General features: G+C 48.5%; 1 protein-coding gene across 3 annotated transcripts in view; it reads left to right on the top strand.

Annotated features, from left to right (window-relative positions):
- Positions 1-21,841, top strand: part of ARNT2 (aryl hydrocarbon receptor nuclear translocator 2) — a 187,417-nt gene that overhangs the window by 142,820 nt on the left and 22,756 nt on the right. For all 3 annotated transcript variants that reach the window (XM_088829576.1, XM_055417948.2, XM_055417947.2), the window contains exons 10-12: positions 4,158-4,292; positions 7,259-7,333; positions 13,971-14,122. In XM_088829576.1, coding sequence (XP_088685702.1) covers positions 4,158-4,292; positions 7,259-7,333; positions 13,971-14,122 — 362 coding nt within the window. The remainder of the gene's footprint in view (positions 1-4,157; positions 4,293-7,258; positions 7,334-13,970; positions 14,123-21,841) is intronic.

The following is a 21,841-nucleotide window of genomic DNA, read 5'->3' as shown; positions in this document are numbered from 1 at the left end:
ATTTTGTATTCTGAGACTTTACTGTATTCATTGATTAGCTCTAGTAATTTTCTGGTGGAGTCTTTAGGGTTTTCTATGTAGAGGATCATGTCATCTGCAAACAGTGAAAGTTTTAATTCTTCTTTTCCAATCTCGATTCCTTTTATTTCTTTTTCTTCTCTGATTGCTGTGGCTGAAAGCTCCAAAACTATGTTGAATAGTAGTGCTAAGAGTGGGCATCCTTGTTTTGTTCCTGACTTTAGGGGAAATGCTTTCAATTTTTCACCATTGAGGATAATGTTTGCTGTGGGTTTATCATATATGGCTTTTATTATGTTGGGGTATGTTCCTTCTATGCCTGCTTTCTGGATGATTTTTATCATAAATGGATGTTGAATTTTGTCAAAGGCTTTCTCTGCATCTGTTGAGATAATCATATGGTTTTTAATCTTTCAATTTGTTAATGCAGTGTATCACATTGGTTGATTTGCGAATATTGAAGAATCCTTGCATGTCTGGGATAAAGCCCACTTGATCATGATGTATGATCTTTTTAATATGTTGTTGGATTCTGTTTGCTAGAATTTTGTTAAGGATTTTTGCATCTATGTTCATCAGTGATATTAGCCTGTAGTTTTCTTTTTTGGGGGCATCTTTGTCTGGTTTTGATATTGGGGTGATGTGGCCTCATAGGAAGTTTGGAAGTTTACCTTCCTCTGCAATTTTATGGAAGAGTTTGAGTAGGATAGGTGTTAGCTCTTCTCTAAATTTTTGGTAGAATTCAGCTGTGAAGCCGTCTGGTCCCGAGCTTTTGTTTGTTGGAAGATTTCTATTACAGTTTTGATTTCTGTGCTTGTGATGGGTCTGTTAAGATTTTCTATTTCTTCCTGGTTCAGTTTTGGAAAGTTATACTTTTCTAAGAATTTGTCTATTTCTTCCAAGTTGTCCATTATTATTGGCATATCGTTGCTGATAGTAGTCTCTTATGATCCTTTGTATTTCTGTGTTGTCTGTTGTGATTTCTCCATTTTCATTTTTCTCCTTTTTTTCTTGATGAGTCTGGCTAATGGTTTGTCTATTTTATTTATCTTCTCAAAGAACCAGCTTTTAGCTTTCTTGATTTTGGCTGTGGTCTCCTTTGTGGGTTTTTTTTTTTTTTTGCATTTATGTCTGCCCTAATTTTTATGATTTCTTTCCTTCTACTGACCCTGGGATGCTTCATTTCTTCTTTTTCTAGTTGCTTTAGGTATAGAGTTAGGTTATTTATTTGATTTCTCTCCTGTTTCTTGAGGTAAGCTTGTATTGCTATCAATCTTCCCCTTAGCACTGCTTTTACTGAATCCCATAGGTTTGTGGTTGTTATGTTTTCATTTTCATTCGTTTCTATGCATATTTTGATGTCTTTTTTTATTTCTTCTGTGATTTGTTGGTTAGTCAGAAGTGTGTTGTTTAGCCTCCATATGTTTGTATTTTTAATAGTTTTTCCCCATAGTTGACATCTAATCTTACCACATTGTGATCAGAAAAGATGCTTGAGATGATTTCAATTTTTTATTTACCAAGGCTAGATTTATGGCCCAGGATGTGATCTATTCTGGAGAAGGTTCCGTGTGCACTTGAGAAAAAGGTGAAATTCATTGTTTTCAGGTGAAATGTCCTATAGATATCAGTTAGGTCTAACTGGTCTATTGTATCATTTAACGTTTGTGTTTCCTTGTTAGTTTTCTGTTTAGTTGATCTATCCATAGGTGTGAGTGGGGTATTAAAGTCTCCCACTATTATTGTGTTACTGTTAATTTCCCCTTTCATACTTGTTAGCGTTTGCCTTACATAATGCGGTGCTCCTATGTTGGGTGCATATATATTTATAATTGTTATATCTTCTTCTTGGATTGATTCTTTGATCATTATGTAGTGTCTGTCTTTGTCTCTTTCCATGGCCTTTATTTCAAAGTCTATTTTATCTGATATGAGTATTGCTACTCCTGCTTTCTTTTGGTCTCCATTTGCATGAAGTATCTTTTTCCAGCCCTTCACTTTCAGTCTGTATGTGTCACTTGTTTTGAGGCGGGTCTCTTGTAGACAGCGTATATGGGGGTCTTGTTTCTGTATGAATTCAGCCAGTCTTTGTCTTTTGGTTGGGGCATTCAACCCATTTACATTTAAGGTGATTATTGATAAGTATGATCCCATTGCCATTTGCTTTGTAGTTTTGTGTTCGAGTTTATAAACCTTTCCTGGGTTTCCTGTCTAGAGAAGATCCTTTAGCATTTGTTGATGAGCTGGTTTGGTGGTGCTGAATTCTCTGAACTTTTGCTTGTCTGTAAAGCTTTTGATTTCTCCTTTATATTTGAATGAGATCCTTGCTGGGCACAGTAATCTGGGTTGTAGGTTTTTCTCTTTCATCACTTTAAGTATGTCCTGCCATTCCCTTCTGGCCTAAAGAGTTTCTATTGAAATATCAGCTTATGGGGATCCCCTTGTGAGTTAATTGTTGTTTTTCCCTTGCTGTTTTTAATATTTGTTCTTCGTGTTTGATCTTCATTAATTTATTTGATTAATATGTGTCTTGGGGTGTTTTGCCTTGGGTTTATCCTGTTTGGGACTCTCTGGGTTTCTTGGAATTGGGTGGCTATTTCCTTCCCCATTTTAGGGAAGTTTTCAACTATTATCTCCTCAAGTATTTTCTCATGGACTTTCTTTTTGTCTTCTTCTGGGACTCCTATGATTCGAATGTTGGGGCGTTTAACATTGTCCCAGAGGTCTCTGAGGTTGTCCTCATTTCTTTTCATTCTTTTTTCTTTTTTCCTCTCTGCTTCATGTATCTCCACCATTCTATCTTCCACCTCACTTATCCTATCTTCTGCCTCAGTTATTCTACTGTTGGTTCCCTCCAGAGTGCTTTTGATCTCAGTTATTACATTATTCATTGTTGATTGACTCTTTTTTATTTCTTCTAGGTCTTTGTTAAACATTTCTTGCATCTTCTCAATCCTTGTCTCCAGACTATTTATCTGTAACTCCATTTTGTTTTCAAGATTTTGGATCATTTTTACTATCATTATTCTGAATTCTTTTTCAGGTAGACTCCCTATCTCCTCCTCTTTGGTTTGGTGGGATTTTATCATGTTCCTTTACCTGATGAATATTTCTCTACCTTTTCATCTTGTTTAGGTTGCTGTGTTTGGAGTGGCCTTTCTGTATGCTGGAAGTTTGTGGCTCCTCTTTATTGTGGAGGTTCCTCCCTGTGGGTGGGGTTGGACGAGTGGCTTGTCAAGGTTTCCTGGTTAAGGAGGCTTGCGTCGGTGTTCTGGTGGGTGGAGCTGGATCTCTTCTCTCTGGAGTGCAGTGAAGTGTCCAGTAGTGAGTTTTGAGGTGTCTATGGGTTTGGTATGACTTTTGGCTGTCTGTATTTTTGTGCTCAGGTTTATGTCCCTGCGTTGTTGGAGAATTAGCTTGGTATGTCTTGCTCTGAAACTTGTTGGCTGTTGGGTGGAGCTTGGTTTCAGTGAAGGTATGGAGGGATTTGGATGAGCTCTTGTCAATTAATGTTCCCTGGAGTCAGGAGTTTTCTGGTGTTCTCAAGTTTTGGATTTAAGCCTCCTGCCTCTGGCTTTCAGTCTTATTCTTACAGTAGCCTCAAGACTTCTCTATCCATACAGCACTGAGGATAAAACATCTAGGTTAATGGTGTCCCACAGTGAGGGACACCCGGAGAGGTACACAGAGTTACGTGGAGAAGAGGAGAGGGAGGAGGGAGATAGAGGTGACCAGGAGGAGAGGAGGGACAATCAAAAGGGGAGCAAGCAAGTTAGCCAGTAATCACTTCCCTATGTGCTCTCCACTGCATGTATCTTTTGAATTATGGTTTTCTCAGGGTATATGCCCAGGAGTGGGATTCCTGGGTCATATGGTAGTTCTATTTTTAGTTTTTTTAAGGAACCTCCCTACTGTTCTCCATAGTGTTTGCACCAATTTACATTCCCACCAACAATGTAGGAGGGTTCCCTTTTCTCCACACTCTCTCCTGCATTTGTTGTCAAACATTTTGAACTCGTTGTACTCATGACCTGGAAGGATCTGTGAAATTAAATCCATGTGGATTGTTCTCTAACTCAGTCTCCATCACCGTCTCTGTCTCTGTTAAAACTGCCTCCCTGAGGATTTCTCCATTCCAGGTGACCAGCTCTCCTGTGTGCATGGACATGAGTGGGATGTCGGTGCCCACGGAATTCTTATCACGGCATAACTCTGATGGGATCATCACGTTTGTGGACCCAAGGTGCATCAGTGTGATTGGCTACCAGCCTCAGGTAGGTGGTTTTGAGCTCATGGAGCTGGCTGGAGATTTAGTTTTATTTAAAATGCACCTGGGCTTCCCTGATGGCTCAGATGGTAAAGAATCTGCCTGCAATGAAGGACACCTGGGTTCAAACCCTTGGTTAGGAAGATCCCCTGGAGAAGGGCATGGCAACCCAATCCAGTATTCTTGCCTGGAGAATCCCATGGAGAGGAATCTGGCAGGCTACAGACCATGGGGTCACAAAGAGTCAGACACAACTGATCGATTAACACTTTCACTTTCAAAATGCACCTACCTCATTTGTTCAAGATATAATACAGTGACAATACAGGGAAACACAGCATAAAAATCCATCTCCTTACCTGGGTAATGGTAATCTAGCTCTAGATTTTTCTCAAACTAGAACTAAGATGTTCTATGAAAAAGAGACTCTCTTATCAATTAATTTTGATGAATACCAAACAGGAAATCTCCTTAGAAACTTTAAAAGTATATTCATGTGAAAGACCCTGAAATGTCTTAAAGATGTTCCCAGAATTTTGTCTCACCATTTGTTTCTCAAATGTATATGGATCCTCTTTTTACAGGAGACACATTTTCAAGGTCTTTTTTTAAAAAAAGTGAAAAACACAAAAGTCACGAGAAATACCAAAAGGCAGGAGAGATTGTTCCAAATTAAAATAAACCAAAGAGATAAAATAACATTATGCAATGTAAGAGCCTTCATTGGGTACTCAGCCTGAAGACATATAGCTATAAAGACAACTGGGAGACAAGTGAGGAAATGTTAATATGTTGCTGCTGCTGCTGCTGCTGCTAAGTCACTTCAGTCGTGTCCGACTCTGTGTGACCCCATAGACGGAAGCCCACCAGGCTCCCCCGTCCCTGGGATTCTCCAGGCAAGAACACTGGAGTGGGTTGCCATTTCCTTCTCCAATGTGTGAAAGTGGAAAGCGAAAAGTGAAAGTGAAGTCGCTCAGTCGTGTCCGACCCTTAGCGACCCCATGGACTGCAGCCTACCAGGCTCCTCCATCCATGGGATTTTCTAGGCAAGAGTACTGGAGTGGCTTGCCATTGCCTTCTCCGGTTAATATGTTAGATTTTATCAAATAATTATTTATTTTTTAAGGTATAATATGGTACATTATGGGCTTCCCTGGTAGCTCAAATGGTAAAGTGTCTGCCTACAATGTGGGAGACCTGGGTTCAATCCCTGGGTCGGGAAGATCCCCTGGAGAAGGAAATGGCAACCCACTCCAGTATTCATGCCTGGAAAATCCCATGGATCAAGGAGCCTGGTGGTCTACTGTCCATGGGGTCACAAAGAGTTGGACACGACTGAGTGACTGAACTTCACTTCACTTCATGGTACATTATGGATTTGTAAGAAAATATCATTTATATGGGGCTTCCTTGCTGGCATAGATGCTAAAAAGTCTGCCTGTGATGCAGGAGACCCTGGGTCAATCCCTGGGTCAATCCCTGGGTCAATCCCTGGGTCAGGAAGATCCCCTGGATAGGGCATAGCAATCTACTCCACTGTTCTTGCCTAGAAAATTCCATGGATAGACCACGGGGTCGCAAAGAGGCACATATTTCATATATGAGGAGTGTCATGATTCCTGCTAATTGTTTTCAAATGATTCAACAAAAATTAAATACATAAATGTATTTTAAAATAAGATATATATAAATATATTTTAGATATATTTGTGCATAGGTATGATATCTCACTTGTATTTATTTTTATGTCTCACTTATATATTTGCATATATATGGAAGAAAGAGAAAAATGCAAATGTGGCAAAATACTGACAGTTGATGAATCCAGTTAAAACGACCCACAGGTGTGAATTACACTACCCTTTCAACTTTTCTGTAGATTTAAATTTCTTCTAATATAAAAAGCTTTTGAACGAAAAAGAAAGAAGAAAAAGAATCTTTGTTCTGAGAAACAAAGTTTGGGTGACATTGATGGGTTGTTGTTTTTTTTAATTACATGTCTATTTTATTTTATTTTTTATTTTATTTTATTTTTATTTTTTATAACTAGAAACAGACTAAATTGAAATATGGGAACCATTCATTGAATTCTTCATCTCCAGACTGGTGTAAACCTCAGAATACTGGGTTGGAATGAAGGGGAAAATTAATCTCTTTCCAAATTCACTGTGACCTCTGATGGCCTCTGTTTCCAGCCAGATTCGTTTATCCGCCGGCCACCTTCTATGGGCATCTGGATCTAGGTGGTTTTTGGCACAGATAGGACTCCTTTCCCCTGTCAGTGTCAGCACCCACTGAGGCCATTTGCTGATTTGGGTTCTGATCGATGACTTTGTTGAAACTCTTTGCTGCTGAAGATACTTCCAACTGGACCAGTTTCCTATAACCCATTTGCTTTTGGACGGTTTCTCTCATTCCAGTTGGTTTCATTGCAAAACACTTTTGTTTGGGGTTAATGCTGGGTCCTTTGAATAAAACATAGATGAACGAAGGTAGGTAGTCAACAGACTTAACAAGTTTAGTTATTTCATGATAACTGCTTTTCTCCAGGCACAAGAGAGCTGCAGTTCCCCCCATTTAAATGATTCCAGGTTTCATAGGCTACACATCCATCTTCATGCTACCACTTGTGTTCTTTTTATGTTTATTAAAATGTTTATTAGAACTCGCCTGTACAGTCTGCCTTTCCAAGGCAAACAGAAATAAAATTGCATTCTGAAGCTGCTGCTCTAGTGCCTTAGCAAAATTAGAAGTAGTACTGAACATGCCAGAGGCACTGAGGATGGGGCACCAGATGCCAGCTCCTTAATCGCTCAAGGAGGACATTTCCAGCCACTTTTTTCCCCCTTATGATGGTGTGAGCTAAAGGAGATGAGCTGAAGGGGATGTATGTGAACCCTCTTGTCTAACAGTAATATATAAACAATGAAACCTGGGGTTGGGGAGTATTAAAGCTTGTCTCTCTCTCTTTAGGATCTTCTAGGAAAGGACATTTTGGAGTTCTGCCACTCCGAGGATCAGAGCCATCTTCGGGAGAGTTTCCAGCAGGTACCATGAATGTTGATTTCCAGCTAATGTAGAAGCTGGGTACACATGGATGTGGTCCTTCCATGTGCCAGGCAGGCATCAGGGACCGCCTCTCCAAGGCATCAGAGGGCCCCTGGCATGAAGGAGCTCGCCGTCCAGTGGGGAGGGCAGACCATCAGTAAGGAATTTCCGTGTCTTGAGAGAGGAGCAGAGGAGGACAAGGTTGACAGGGTGAGGAACAGTCTCCGAGGGAGGCAGCAATCAGGACGGGTCTTCACAGATGAGCAGAGAAGAAATGACAGAACATTCTAGACAAGGGGCCAGCACCAGAGAGGCAAAGAAGAGCACAGCCTGTTGGGAGAGTTTTAAGTCGTTCCTCATGGCTAGAGTGACATTGGCCGGCTTGTAGAGAGGAAATGGGCAGTGGTCAAAGAAGAGGCCGATGAGGCCAGATTCTGAAGGGCCTCATATGCCATCACCAGGAACTTAAATTCTCTCCTGAGTCATTTAAGTGAGGATTCCCTTGAGGATTTGAAGTGGAGTGATGTTTTTTAAAAACCGTTTTGGCAGCCCAGGTATGTGGAAGAGACAAGCATGCGAAACAAATGGAACAAAAGACAAATCAGAAGGCTGCTTTGGTTGCCCTGGTGATGAGACCAGAGCTGGGGCAGGAGCAGCAGAGGAGGTGGTTGCTGGGGTAGCGATGCTGACAGTGTGGATAGAGACAGTGAAGGAGCGAGAAGGACTGAGGGTGACCATGGAGGTATGAGAGAGAGGCCACTATGCTCACTGCATCCAGAGCATCGAATTAGATGCTGTTTACTGAGCAACTGCTATGTGCCAGGCAGTGTGGAAAGCCCTTTTGCACACACTGCTTTCCTGAAACCTCACAACAGTCACAGGAGTGGGTGTTGTTATCCTCATGCTACAGGCGAGTCAGGTGAAGCTCCGTGAAGGAGTTCCATAAGGTCACGTGGGTAGGGAGTGAGAGAAGCAGGACTGTCACTTTGGACCTGCCCACTCTTGAGCCCTGGTCCACCTGGCAGGAGAGAGAGAGCCGGTTCCTCAAAGGGCTCCGAGGACTCGCTCAGCCCCTGCAGGGACAAGAATGGGTGATGTTACAGAAGCAGGGCCTTTGAATTGCTTTTTAAGAGGGAATCATGGTTTGTCATTCTTCTGAGAGAATAAGTCCTTGACATGCTGCTTTCTTTGCAAGTGGTTCAGAATGAGCGCCTCCGACACTGAGCTCTGCTGTGAAAGGCATGGAGCTGTCTGCATGCACAGACCTAGGGCTCCAGTTACACCACACCTGTGCATGCAGATCACATGACCCCACCTGCGCCCTGCTGCTCTGTTCTTCCCAAATATCACCAGCTCCTGGTTACCTTTCCAACTGTTAGACTGCTTTGTTGTCCGTCCTTCCTCTCTGCCTGCATCTCCAAGCCATGATACTCTAGGGCTTTGTTCCTGGTGCCTGTTCTCCCTCTCTCTAGTATCCAGGTGATTTTACATGCTGGATGAGTTCAGTCCAGACCATCACCTGCGGATGTGCAGACACCTAGCCCACACCTGCACTTGAGTGCCCATAAACCTTCCAACACAGTGCTCCACTCTCTTCTCACAGCCCCCAGTCTCCTTGGTACCACTGGTCTGGCTGCAAAGGTCAGAAACCAAGAAAGAGTCTTCACTCTTCCCTTGATCTCCCACATCCTGCCCGATTGGTCCTCCTGTCTCCAGCCCACCTCAAAAGACACCTGTAACCTGCCCTCTTCTCCCTCTCTTGTTTTTACTGACCTTGCCCAGGCCACCCATCCATGTATTTTGAGTTTTACAACAGCTTCCTTGAGCTTCCCAGGAGGCTCAGTGGCAAAGAGTCCACCTGCCAATGCAGGAGACATGGGTTTGATCCCTGGGTTGGAAAGATCCTCTGGAGAAGGAAATAGAAATGCACTCCAGTTGTCTTGCCTGGGAAATCCTATGGACAGTGGAGCCTGACAGGCTGTAGTCCATGGGATCGCAGTCAGACACGACTTAGCAACTGAACAACAGTGGACCCTTTGTCACACATTATCCCGTATAATCCTCAACCCTTCACAATGTCTTATCATTCCTACTTTTTGCAGTGTAACCCAGGACCCAGAGAGGTCCAGTCACTTGCCCCGAGTCACACAGCACAGTGATAATAGAACTGGAATCACAGCCTGCCTCCTTCCGAAGTGTCTACCTCCATCCCCAGACTCCCCACACAGGCCTCTCCACCTGACTGCACCTCGGAGATTTTAAACTGCTGACACTGTCAGAACCTGGTTAGTTTGGGAAAGAAAGAGAAGGAGTAAAACATTGATCCCACCCCAGGATTCTGCTTTAGTAACCCTCGCTCTGAGAGCAGCCACCTCATTCCAGGGGCAGAAGGTGAAACCAAAGCAGCCCCACTCGATAGCCAGCAGCCAGGGTGGGTCACCTGGCTCAGCAGGCAGCAGGCAGCAGCCGCATGGACATGCTGGAGAGCCAGGCCAGGGCTCCTCGCCTGTGTTCTTTGGGTTCCAGCCACCAGCGGTCGGGGTGGAGGACAAATGTTGATAAAAGGAAGTGACTTATTTTTGCAAAAAGCACAGAGGAGGCTGTGTGAGTTCAGAGCAAGCTCTTGAACTCTGGACTTAAACAGAAGTTTTGAACGACCCAGATGTGAGACTTCAGAGTGGGATCGCGAGTTCATGAGGAACTTGTGGTTGGTGGGATGGCAGCATGCCGGACGGGGCCCCGGTGGGCTGGGAATCCCGAGTCTGCTCTGGACTCTGCTGTTGGATCCCCTCTGTGGATCCCAGGTGACCTGGATGTCAGATGGAAGAGCGGGACCCAGGGAGATTAAGGCAGGCTCCTCCTCCTCTGCTCAGATGTCTTCCACAGTGATGGTGGTGGTGGTGAGTAAAGGTGTTTGCAGGAGCAGCTGGGCTGGGCTGGCTTTATACCTGGCCTTGGTGGTCTCAGGTACTAGCATCATACCTGAATAAAGCACAGGTGAATGCACCAGCCTGGTCTCCAGGCCTGGACTGTGACACCCCACTGCCTTACATGCGTGGTCCCACCCACATGGCACCTTAGGTCTCCCCGCCCCCAGACATGTTCTCATCTGCGCCCTCTGCCCCAGAGGAACCCTCCTCAAAGCTTTGTTATTGTTCAGTCACTCAGTCATGTCTGACTCTTTGAGACCCCATGGACTTCAGCATGCCAGGCTTCCCTGGCCTTTACCATCCCCCAGAGTTTGCTCAAACTCATGTCCATGGAGTCAGTGATGCCATCCAACCATCTCATCTTCTGTCACCCACTTCTCCTGCCCTCAGTCTTTCCCAGCATCAAGAGTCTTTCCCAGTGAGTCAGTCCTTCGCATCAGGGGTCCTGTACTGGAGCTTGTTTCAGCCAGAGCTTTACCAGCCAGGATGTCACCCAAATCCACCTCCCTCCAGGAACTCTTTCTGGATCCTGAGAAAGCCTGTCTCCTTGACTTCCTGGTAACCCATGGCACCTGATCTTATGTTTCTGTCGTGTTTGCTCTCCGAGTTACAGTTACCCATGCACCTGCCCTTCCTGTGCTGGGTGAGAGGCTCCCTGGGAATGACATGACTGTGCTGTCTCAGCTCTAGGGAGTCGGGGAAAGACAGGTCAGGTCGAGGTCAGGTAGACGTGGGGCCCCATCCTGCCTCTACTCCTCCTCAATCATGAGGCTTTGGCAGGAGAGTTCCCTATTTTCGTTGTTGTTCAGTTGCTCAGTCATGTCCAACTCTTTGCGACCCCATGAACTACACACAGCACACCAGGCTTCCCCATCCTTCTCTGTCTCCCTTAGTTTGCTCAAACTCATGTCCATTGAGTCGACGATGCCATTCAAGTGCCCTGTGTTATATCTTTTTTAGTTCTCTGATACTTCGGAGATCCTTGGCCAGATGCAGTGGAAGCTAATTGCTTCTTGGGCCTTTCCTGGTGGTACAGTGGTTAAGACTCTGAGCTTCTAATGCCTGGGATCCAGGTTTCATCCCTGGTCAGGGAACTAGATCCCACATGCCACAACTATAAGACCCAGGACAATCAAATAAATAAAAAGAAACTAACCTTTCCTTTCATGGTGCCCAATGGGCAGAATCAGATTTCTATCCCATGAGAATGGGATGAATGGGGCTCTTTTCATTTCTGAGTTGAAGACAGCAGGCCTTTAATTTTGAGATTAACCTCCTCTGTCATAAGGCTTTGGCAGGAGAGTTCCCTCCTTTGTGGCTCAGCTTCCACATACACCAGGCACTGTTGTGAGGACCACAAGAGGTGACACGCACAAGATATTTGTAGGTCAGCCCCTGGCAGGTGCAGGCCTGGGCTCCCTCCCACCCTCACTCTTTACCCATGGCTCCAGGAGCCAAGGGGCTTCCTTGGTGGCTCAGACAGTATAAAGAATCTGCCTGCAATGCAGAAGACGTGGGTTCAATCCCTGAGTCAGGAAGATCCCCTAGAGAAGGAAATGGCAACCCACTCCAGTATTCTTGCCTGGAGAATCCTATGGACAGAGGAACCTGGCGGGCTACAGTCCACGGGGTCATAAAGAGTTGGACACGACTGAGCGACTAGCAGCAGGGGCTGAGCTCGCACACAGGTGGCGCCTGAGAGTGTGTTCCATGTAGTTAAAAAATTTCACACCATCTCAGGCATCCTGGTTAGAGGAAGCAGGAAAAGGCACCATCCTCCAGCTTCAGAGCACAGTAGACATGGTCTCACCGCGGGGGCGCTGCCTGTATCCCAGGCGCTTTGTGCAGACTCAGAGAACCCCCCCTGGAAAACGGCCCTGAAGGGCACGTGGCCTGGACCTCTGGCCCGCTTCCTGTTGAGGCTGCAGTTTTGCTAGTGGGCACCCCTGGGTGTCCTGGCCTGGCCTCACCCCACCACATAGATATGTTGAATCAGCTCAGAAAATGTGCTTGAGGCGCCTGCTGTCTGCCGGGTCCTGGGCTGAGGGTGCAGGCACTCGGTGACCATGGGGTCCCTGGCCCCGGCTGCTGCTGACATTCAACCAGAATAAAGTACAAGTGCCAAGGGTTAGGGGGCAGGGACCAGGGTCCCAGTTCTTATCTCTGGTCATACTGTGATCAGCAGTCAGGAGGCTGGTTGCCTTCCAGCCCCAGGATCTGGGAAGCACAGACCAGGAGGGGGCACTCCTGTTCCCTTTGCTTTGTCCTGGAGGCAACATCACACCCAGTCCTGGACCCACCAGCCATCTGTATCCTTTCTCCTTCTTTCCTGATTCAGCTGAGAACTGCCCCTGATGTCACCTTCTACACCCACACCCTCCATCTAGTCTCTGCATCTTGGGGTTTCTGCGTGTGATAGATTGTGTGTGTATGCATAAAGCTGGAAAGCCAGCTGTGTGTCCCCTGAAACACACTCATGGAAATAAGATTTCGGTTCCTGTCCCAGCTTTTCTACCCAAGTTGTCTGATATCAGGCAACTTATTTTATTTCTGTGACGCTCAGCATTATCTTTGTAAATAGTAAAAGCCCACCTCTCCAAGTTCCTGTGAGGGATTACAGGAGAAGTATCTTGGAAACTGTACTGCAACATAAAAGTCATAATAGAGGAGCTTCCCTGGCAGTCCAATGGTTAAGATTCCCACTGCAAGGGGCAAAGTTTCCATCCCTGGTCAGGGGACTAAGATCTCATATGCCTTGTTGGGGGAGGGGGCACAAAAAAGTAATAATAGATAATGCATAGGAATTTGTTACAGTTTTATTGCCTTTCCTCCCAGAGAGTATATTTAATCCAATCTGCAATATTAAATGGATTAAGAATCTCTTAATGTGAAGCATGAAGAAATAAACACACAAGTACAACGTCACTATCTGAGTTAACCTCATGGGGGCATGGGCACCAAGCTCAGAGTGCCCTGGTAGCCAAGGCAAAAAGGGAAACCCTCCAGCTTATAGAGTTTTCATGGTCTGATTTCTAAAAGCTAAAATGTTCTGATATAAAATGGGCTTTGAAGGGGTGGGTGGAACAAATTGGGAGAGTAACATTGATATTGGAGAAGGAAATGGCAACCCACTCCAGTGTTCTTGCCTGGAGAATCCCAGGGAAGGGGGAGCCTGGTGGGCTTCCATCTATGGGGTCACACAGAGTCGGACACGACTGAAGTGACTTAGCAGCAGCAGCAGCAGCAGCATTGATATACATACACTATCATGTGTAAAATAGCTAGTTAATGTGAAGGTGCTGTATAGCACAGGGAGCTCAGCTTGGTGCTCTGTGATGACCTAGTCAGGGGAGGCTCAAGAGAGGAGGGGATATATGTTTATGTAGAGCTGGTTCACGTTGTTGTACAGCAGAAACTAACACAACATTGTAAAGCAATTATATGCCAGTATTTTAAAAAGGGCATTGACTAATTGGTTTCTCACAGGGTGGTGACAGAACTACCCAAGTGCAGTGTCCCACCTCAAGGGGGAGTGGACTGAGCTTTCCCTGAGGGTGACCACCCTCCCTCCGTGCTCGTCTATGGCCACAATGCTCCTGTTCTGGGCTCCCGCTGGCCTCCGCCAAGCCTGCACTGCCTGCTGCCTCCCAGCTCTGTCTGGGACCTTCCTTCCTCCTGCTGACTTCCTTCTCCAAATGTTTGCTCAGGTGGTGAAGCTGAAAGGCCAAGTGCTGTCGGTCATGTATCGGTTCCGCACCAAGAACCGCGAGTGGGTGTTGATCCGCACCAGCAGCTTCACCTTCCAGAACCCGTATTCCGACGAGATCGAGTACATCATCTGCACCAACACCAATGTCAAGTACGTAACCGCCCGCCCCTCCCCAGGTCCCAGCTGGTGCTGGTGTTCCATGAAGTTCTCCTCCCTGCAGCCTCTGGCTCTGCCGGCAGCTGCAGATCCCTGCAGGGGGCTAAGAAGCAGGATGAGGGGAGACTGGCCCCTCTTGACTATCTCCTCCCAGGTCCCCCTTCTCAAAGCCCTCCTGATTGGGAGCCCTCGGGGCTGACTGATGACCCTCGTGGTACTCCCTCTCCATCACATGGTCGGTCGGTTCAAGATGCTCTGGTTTCCATGGTCTTCTCCTTCCCGAGTGCAGAGCCCAGCAGAGTGGAGCTGGGGGCTTCCTTGGGGCTCCCTGCTGTGCCAGCTGAAGCCGGGAGGCGGAGTGAGGCTAAGCCTCTTGGCAGCTGTGGGGCATGGGGGGCAGGCAGCACAGGGGTGAGCACCTCAGGGTCACAGGGCTTCTTGGCTGTCTGGTCACCGACATAGTCCTCTGAGATCCCTGCTGGCTTTGCTGCTGTATGCTACGTGTGTTAACACACAGACCGGAGCTCCGGTCCTGGCCCCCGATTCTCTGCTGTGTGACCTTGACTGTGTCCCTTCATCTCTGAGCCTTCTTTCCCCATTGGTGGAAGGGGTGATAACAACTTTCTTTCCGGTTCCCTGGAGGGTTTGATAAGGGCTTCTAGATACAGGCAGGTCATGCCTCCTCTCTGGACTTATTCTTGAGGAAATATCAGAAGACCAAAGAAACAACATGGACAAAGGCAAAATGATGTCCACATGCATGGGAGCACGTGGAAGTTGTGCCCAGTGTTGGGAGTGGTGGTGGGGGCAGGACGTGAGACAAGCTTACATGGTGGGAACTGTGCCCATGCATCCCCGGTCAGCGGTACTGCTGCCCTCCACTTTCCCAGGTTCCACACTAAGCTGTGGAGTCTGTCCCCACCCTGGCCACCTCTCCGTCCTCATCTATGACAGCCCCCCTCCCCAGACACCAACACCTCCAGGCCATCACTGTGAGACCTCCTGGCTTGCCCAGAGCTCTCCATTGCCATCGCTGGCTCACTGAGTTTGGCGGTTCCCGTCTGGGTCCCCGGAAGCAGCCTCCTTTCTAGCACCACCCTGAGTGTCTCGGCTTTGCCCCTGCTGCTGGACCGCAAGGCACAGAGCTGGACAGATGGGTCCACACAAGACCCCCTCAGAGGACCAGTGACCTGGGCTTCAGTCCCAGCTCCCACCTGGGCAAGTCACCTGCTCTTTCGAAGCCTCAGTTGCTCATCTGTAAACTGGGGAGAATGACAGACCCCAGCCACCCACCCACCCTTGGAACCTCAGTGTAGATGGTGCTTTTGCATCTCTCTGGTGGAACAGCAGCCCTGAGCGGTGGGATGCGGGGGTCTCCAGTGGTCATTACTGATTTGATGGAGGCAGCTACATCCCCCCTGCCATGTGGCGCAGCTGCACAGCGGTTTCTTGGCTTGTTCTCTGCCAGTTCCACCAGATTGGCTAGGCAAGCGCTTGCTTCTAACTCTGGGAACATTGTATTGTCTTCCAGCGAACAGGGAAGCCAGGGCCGTCTGCGTAAAACCCTCCTTGTTCATGTGGGTCTGTCTAGTCCCCTTCTCTCCTGCTCTGCTGGCTGCCAGCCAGGGCGAGGCCACCCCCTCCAGGGCCAAGTCCTCCACTTTCCTTCTAGCTCCTGGTACATCCTGTCTCCCATGGCCCGGTGCTCATCCAGTCACGCTGCAGGTTTCCTCCAGAGGCCCTCACCTGGGGACATGCCTCCTGTTCTTAGAAAACTCCTCCTTGCTTCCATCCCTGCCCTGCCACGTGTTTGTATTGGACGCCCTCGCTGTTTGTCTCTCCTTGACCCCCGAGAACCTGGTGTGGTACCAACTCTGCTAACTCACTTTCCCAGAAGCCACCAAGGACCCCCATCAATAACCCATTCTCACTGGTCATTTTCCCAACTGTCAGGCCACCTCCTCTCTCTTTACATCTTACCCCTTCACTCACCTGATGCTCTGATTCTTCTTCTACCTCCTTCTCCTAGTTAAGACTTTCTTGGTGGTAAGAATAGCAGGAGTACATCTAGTTAAGCTGTAGATCCACTAATGCAAAAATGTAACTTTTTTTTTTTTTCGCTGTGGCCATGTGGGATCTTAGTTCCCTGACCAGGGATTGAACCCACACCCCGTTGACCACAGTGGAAGCATAGAGTCTTAACCACTGGACCACAAAGGGAAGTCCCGTATCTTTATCATTTTTTAATATCTGACTTTGTCTAGTCACTGCTTGGTAAACTCAGTCCAATGAAGGAGTTTTTGCTTCTTCCCGACTTGGGCAGGAGAGGGAACAGAGTGGTGCCTGTTAGTGCTGGCCTGTGTCCTGCCCTGGCCTTGGAGAAAATGACGAAGCTCGAGAAACAGGAGGGAGAGTAAGATACGCAGGGTGTAAAATTTCGAAGCTCCTTCTTTGTTCAGCAGCAGGGGGTGTAGAGGTGAGACACAGGCCGGACCTGCAGGGGCTTCTAGGAGGAAGTAACAGATGGGCTCATTGACCTGGAGCTGGGGTTGGGCAGCGGGAGCCCCAGGGGCTGAGGCTGAAATGAACAAGAGAGCAGGTCTGCTTAGCATCTGTTCAAACCGCAGCTCATCTGCAGGCTCACCTCGCCTGTCCCAGCCCCACCAGCTGCCTGTGCCCAAAGCTATGGAGATGGGCCAGCCTACCACCATGCCAGGCCACGGGCGGCATCCTAGAACATCCACCGTTTTGATGCCAACGTATGAACCAACTCTTAGTGACAGCTGCCTCCTCTTAGGATCCTGCCCCTCCTCTCTGCTGTTCACCCTGTCTGCCTTCCTCCCCACACCTGGGCTCTCTTCTGGCCCTCCCTCTGCGCATGTGATGCCTGGAGTCCGTGGCCTGATCCAGGGAACCTCGAAGGGTGTGGTGGAAACAGCCCGCCTGTCACTGAAGCCACTCACATGCGGGCTGCGCTCAGCAGTCGAGAGCAGGGTCCCAGGCTGGGGATCGACAGAGTCCTCTGGATTTGGGGCAGAAGAACAGACCGAAGCTCCCCTTTTTGGGGCTTTTGGTTGTTTTATGTTTATGACTATTCTTTTTGTTTGTTTGTTTCCCTGCATCTTCATTGCTGTGCACGGGTTTTCTTTAGCTGTGGTGTGCAGGCTTCTTGTTGCAGTGGCTTCTCTTGTTGCAGAGCATGAGCTCCAGAGCTCAAGCTTCAGTAGTTGTGGCGCACAGGCTTAGGTGCTCCGAGGCGTGTGAGATCTTCCCAGACCCCTGACTGGGGATCGAAACCGTGTCCCCTGCACTGGCAGGTGGATTCTGTACCACCAGGGAAATCCTCCCCATGCTTCATTCACCTCCAACATGAATACAAGCTTCAGCACTCACAGCTGCATGTCTTGTGATGATGCAACACAATGGATGGTCACTGAGCCATCCATTGAGTCCTGCCAGACATCCAGTACTCTCTGGATGCCTCTGCTCTTGTCCCCGCCACCCCAGGTGTCTCCCATCACACGGAGAGCATGAGGAGTGAGTGGCAGGAGGGAGTAAAACACCACAAGGAGGGCACAGGGGAGGCAGAGAATCAACAACTTACACCCAGGGCCTCTGAGAACGCATCCCTGGCAAGTAGTGTCACAGGGGGGCCTGGAAGGAAAGGAAAGCCCCCTCCTCCTAAAAGCAGCCACAGGCAGAGGCTCTGACCTATTTTCCTGGAAGTCAGGCATCATGGACAAAACAGAACACTCTGTCCCAGGGGTGTCCTTACATCTCTTCTCAGAACGATTGCTGCCCGCAGCTCACTGAGATTGGACAGGGTGAGGAGCCCACCCACACACACGGACTCACAGCACAGGCTGAACTTGTGTCTGCTGGCCTTTAAGGGCTTCTGGGTGAGGCTGTAGCAAATGTTGCCTGTGGACAGCAGAGGGCAGTGACAGCCATCATGTGAACAGTCCGACTTCCAGTTTGTACCTGACTGTCCTCACCAGCAATAGGCAGACTTGTTGTGGAAAGGTTCTTTTATGCTCTCTGCCTGTGGGGGCACAGGGGGAATTGCAAACCCAGTTGCATTCAGTCCGGAGCATCCAAAAGAAACATCCCAGGGAAACAGAGTATGAATGGTTAGCATTTGAATCTGCTGAAAGGGAGGCCTCTTTGTCCCCCACTTGCCTGTTTTCCTTTTACCTCGAGGCAGGAAAAGGGAAAGTCCAGAAAACACAGGCTCCTGTTTTACATGCTGGGGGCCCAGCTTTGAAAAGTGCCCACGTCTGGGTGTCTGGGGATGGACACCATCAGGGACACACGCTGTGGGCTGCCGCTGAGCAGGAGTCGTTCACACAACCCAGGCGCTGTGCCTTCCTGTGTCCTGCTTCTCCTTAATGGGGGATGGAAGGCATTCCTTTGCATCTGCTGGGGCTGAGCACACGCCCTCCTGTGCGACACCCCCTTACAGAGTCCCTGCGGGTCTACACGACCACAGCTGCATGTTGTGCTGGTGTGTATGTGTGTCCCTGAAACTCCACGGTCCCCATGTCTTCCGGGATGGCTTCCTGGTGGGCCCAGCCCACCTAGCCGGTAGTTGGCAGGATGTGTGAGCAGACGGAGAAGGCAATGGCAAGCCACTCCAGTACTATTGCCTAGAAAATCCCATGGATGGAGGAGCCTGGTAGGCTTCAGTCCGTGGGGTAGCTAAGGGTCGGACACGACTGAGCGACTTCACTTTCACTTTTCACTTTCACACATTGGAGAAGGAAATGGCAACCCACTCCAGTGTTCTTTCCTGGAGAATCCCAGGGATGGGGGAGCCTGGTGGCCTCCCGTCCTTGGGATCACACAGAGTCGGACACGACTGAAGTGACTTAGCAGTAGCAGCAGTGAGCAGAGAGTAAAAGGAAGCAAAGAGAACCTACAGGGAAGGTGTCGCTCCTGGTCTGTGTAGAATTTATAGTCAGAAAGGAGCCGAAACACCCTGTCAAATCACCAAGCCCCATCTTATCTTGGGTCCCGCCCTCTCGTCCACCTGCAGCACACAGCTGGCAGAGAGCCGGGGCCCACGGATTCTGTCTGGGGTCCTCTCTGGCCCACCTCCTTCTCCTTTGCTTCTGCCTCCATCAAGGCTTCGCCATCTCCCGGCTGACCATCCATCATCCCTGCTGGCCGGTTCTCCCTGCCTTCCATCTGGCCCTGGAAGCATCTCTCTAAAACCACACTCAGGCTGCTCCCTGTCCCAGATCAGACCAGTTGTGAACCCTTTCACAGGCACCCAGAGCCCTTCGCAGGGGCATGCAGATGGTGCTCAATCCATGGGGTGAGGGGACAGAATATTATTATCCTTGAGAGCAAGTTGGTCAGCTGAGCTTGCCCACCCCCTCGCCCCCACCACGCTGATGGCTGTGGGCCAGATTTTCATTACTCCCAGGGGTACGGTGGCAGGCTGCCCCCGACTGCCCCCCTAATGGCTAGTTGCTCACTTACTCTAGCTAAGTAAAAACCTCTGTCCTGGGAGCATCAGAGATAATTAACAGCATCTGCCAGCATGCTGCACCTCCTGATGCAGAGAGGCCACTCTGACAGGAAGCCCATGCTTGGTGTGTCTGTTTGCTGATCATTAGCTCTGGGCCCCAGCTAATGGGTAGTGGGTGGAGGCAGCAGTCTGTGGAATGGGATCCAGTTCCCTCCCGTGTGCTATCGGTCAGCTTTCAGCCCAGCCACCGTGTTTCTTCCGCTCTGGAATTTGCAAGCACACCAAGGTTTATTTTCATTCCATTGCCATGAAATGTCCGAGAAAGCTCCTTGGACCGCTTCTCAGGATGGGGCAGCCCGTGGGTCAGCACTTCTTCCCCATGCGCTCAGATGCGGAAGCGGAAACTGAAGGCCCAAACCAAGCATCTCATGTCCAGACCAAAGGGACAGTGAGGTTGGCATCCTGGTTCTTTGCCAGCCAGGCCTGAGACTTTGTTTTCTTTCCACATCCCATCGAAAGTCGCTGTCTGTGGTCTCAGAGCCCCCAGAGCTCAGCAGAGCAGAGAGCAAACGCCCGTTGTAACACCTCTGGCTCTGATCACATCTGATCATGCTTCTGTGCTAACTAGAAGCCCTCGCCCTCCTCCATGCATCACAGACCCACCCCGGGGCTCATGGCTGAGCGAGTGGAAAGGGCTGGGTTTCTGCCCCATTCACCCCACGCACCAGGCCCCCAGCACAGCAGCACAGCTGCCCACTCATCAAGATTCTGTGCTTGGGCTGGACACCAGGGCTGAACCACGAGGTAGGAGTGGTCCTTATTTCCTGGAAAAACTCTTCTGTGTTCAAGGTTGAGCATCTGAAAGCTAATGAAAGGAAGAGGGGAGTGGTCCATGGATTCCTGCCCTGGAGGGGAACTCACTGCTACAGAAATCATGCAAAAATCCCAAAGCACAGATTTTTATTTTCTCCTACCTGGTGGCTCAGGATGGTGTCATTGGCTCACAGCTCTAGGTTGGGATGCGTGGAAAGGTGGTTCCTGTTACATCTTTGGGATGGAGTGCAGGGGCTGATGCCAGACACACTTGGTTTTGAATCCTGAGTTTGCCACACTGACCAATGTCAACCTGGGCACTTCATTTAACTCTCTGAGCCTCAGTTTCTTTATCTGTAAAATGGGGCATTTTTGCAGAGATCTGAAAATGTTGATGAGGTTCTGGCTCTAAGTACCACACTTGGATTTTATAGGGCATGCCAATGAGAGAGATGAGAGTGCCCACAAGATGTAAATCAAAGTGAAACAGCAAAGCTGTCAGAATCAGAAAATACAGAAAGTTGTCATTTTTCAATAGACGATTATATAAATTCTTTAAAATGTTTTGAATTGTCCATTTTTTGTTGAAAATTATTTGTAGTGCTCCTGTTTCCTGGTGTTGCTGGGCTTAGGCTGCCTGGTGGGCAGTCACATGGTGCTGGTTTTACTGTCAAGCTTTTCTCCAGGCTCTGATGCCAAGGTTGGGAGACATACTGTGGGCTTCCCTGGTGGCTCAGCGGTAATGAATCCACCTGCCAATGCAGGAGACACTGGTTCCATCCCTGGGTTGGGAAGATCCCCTGGAGAAGGAAATGGCAACCCACACCAGTATTCATGCCTGGAGAATCCCATGGACAGAGGAGACTTGCAGGCTACACAGGGTCACAAAGACTCAGACATGACTGAGCAACTAACACTTTCACACTTTTCACTTTCAGATAGAACCTCCTTTCTTCCTGTGTTGTGATCCCTAACTCAGCATACTGCCGTTGTTTTTGCTAACTTATCTGTCTGCCCCTGGAGGCTGTCAGCTCCCCAAGGCCAGAGACCACATAGGTTCTGAGTTATCTTTTCTCTCCAGTGCCTGGCAGACACTTGGCATAGATAGCTCAGCACACTTCACTGGAGATGTGGCTTGCCTGGGCTTAGGGTTTTGTTTTTTTTTTTTTCCTGGCTGCACTTGGAGGCATATGGGAATCTTACTTCCCTGACCAGGGATCGAACCCACGCCCCCTGCATTGAAAGCTCAGTGTCTTAACCACTAAGCCACCAGGGAAGTCCTGCTGGGCTTAGTTTTAAATAAACTATTCACTGGGTCTTCCAACTGGGTGAGGTCCTCTTTTAAGATGTCTTCCCTTGTAGGGGACACACAGGCTAGGGGCCCCAATTAAAAGACGTGACTGGAGAAGTGAACAGTGTTCAGATTG

Source organism: Moschus berezovskii, chromosome 21 (genome assembly GCF_049115385.1).
Source record: "Moschus berezovskii isolate FMDL1 chromosome 21, NW_MosBer_1.0, whole genome shotgun sequence".
Taxonomy (NCBI): domain Eukaryota; kingdom Metazoa; phylum Chordata; class Mammalia; order Artiodactyla; family Moschidae; genus Moschus; species Moschus berezovskii.
The sequence above is the reverse complement of the archived record's forward strand: the minus strand, read 5'-3'. Positions and strand labels throughout refer to the sequence as shown.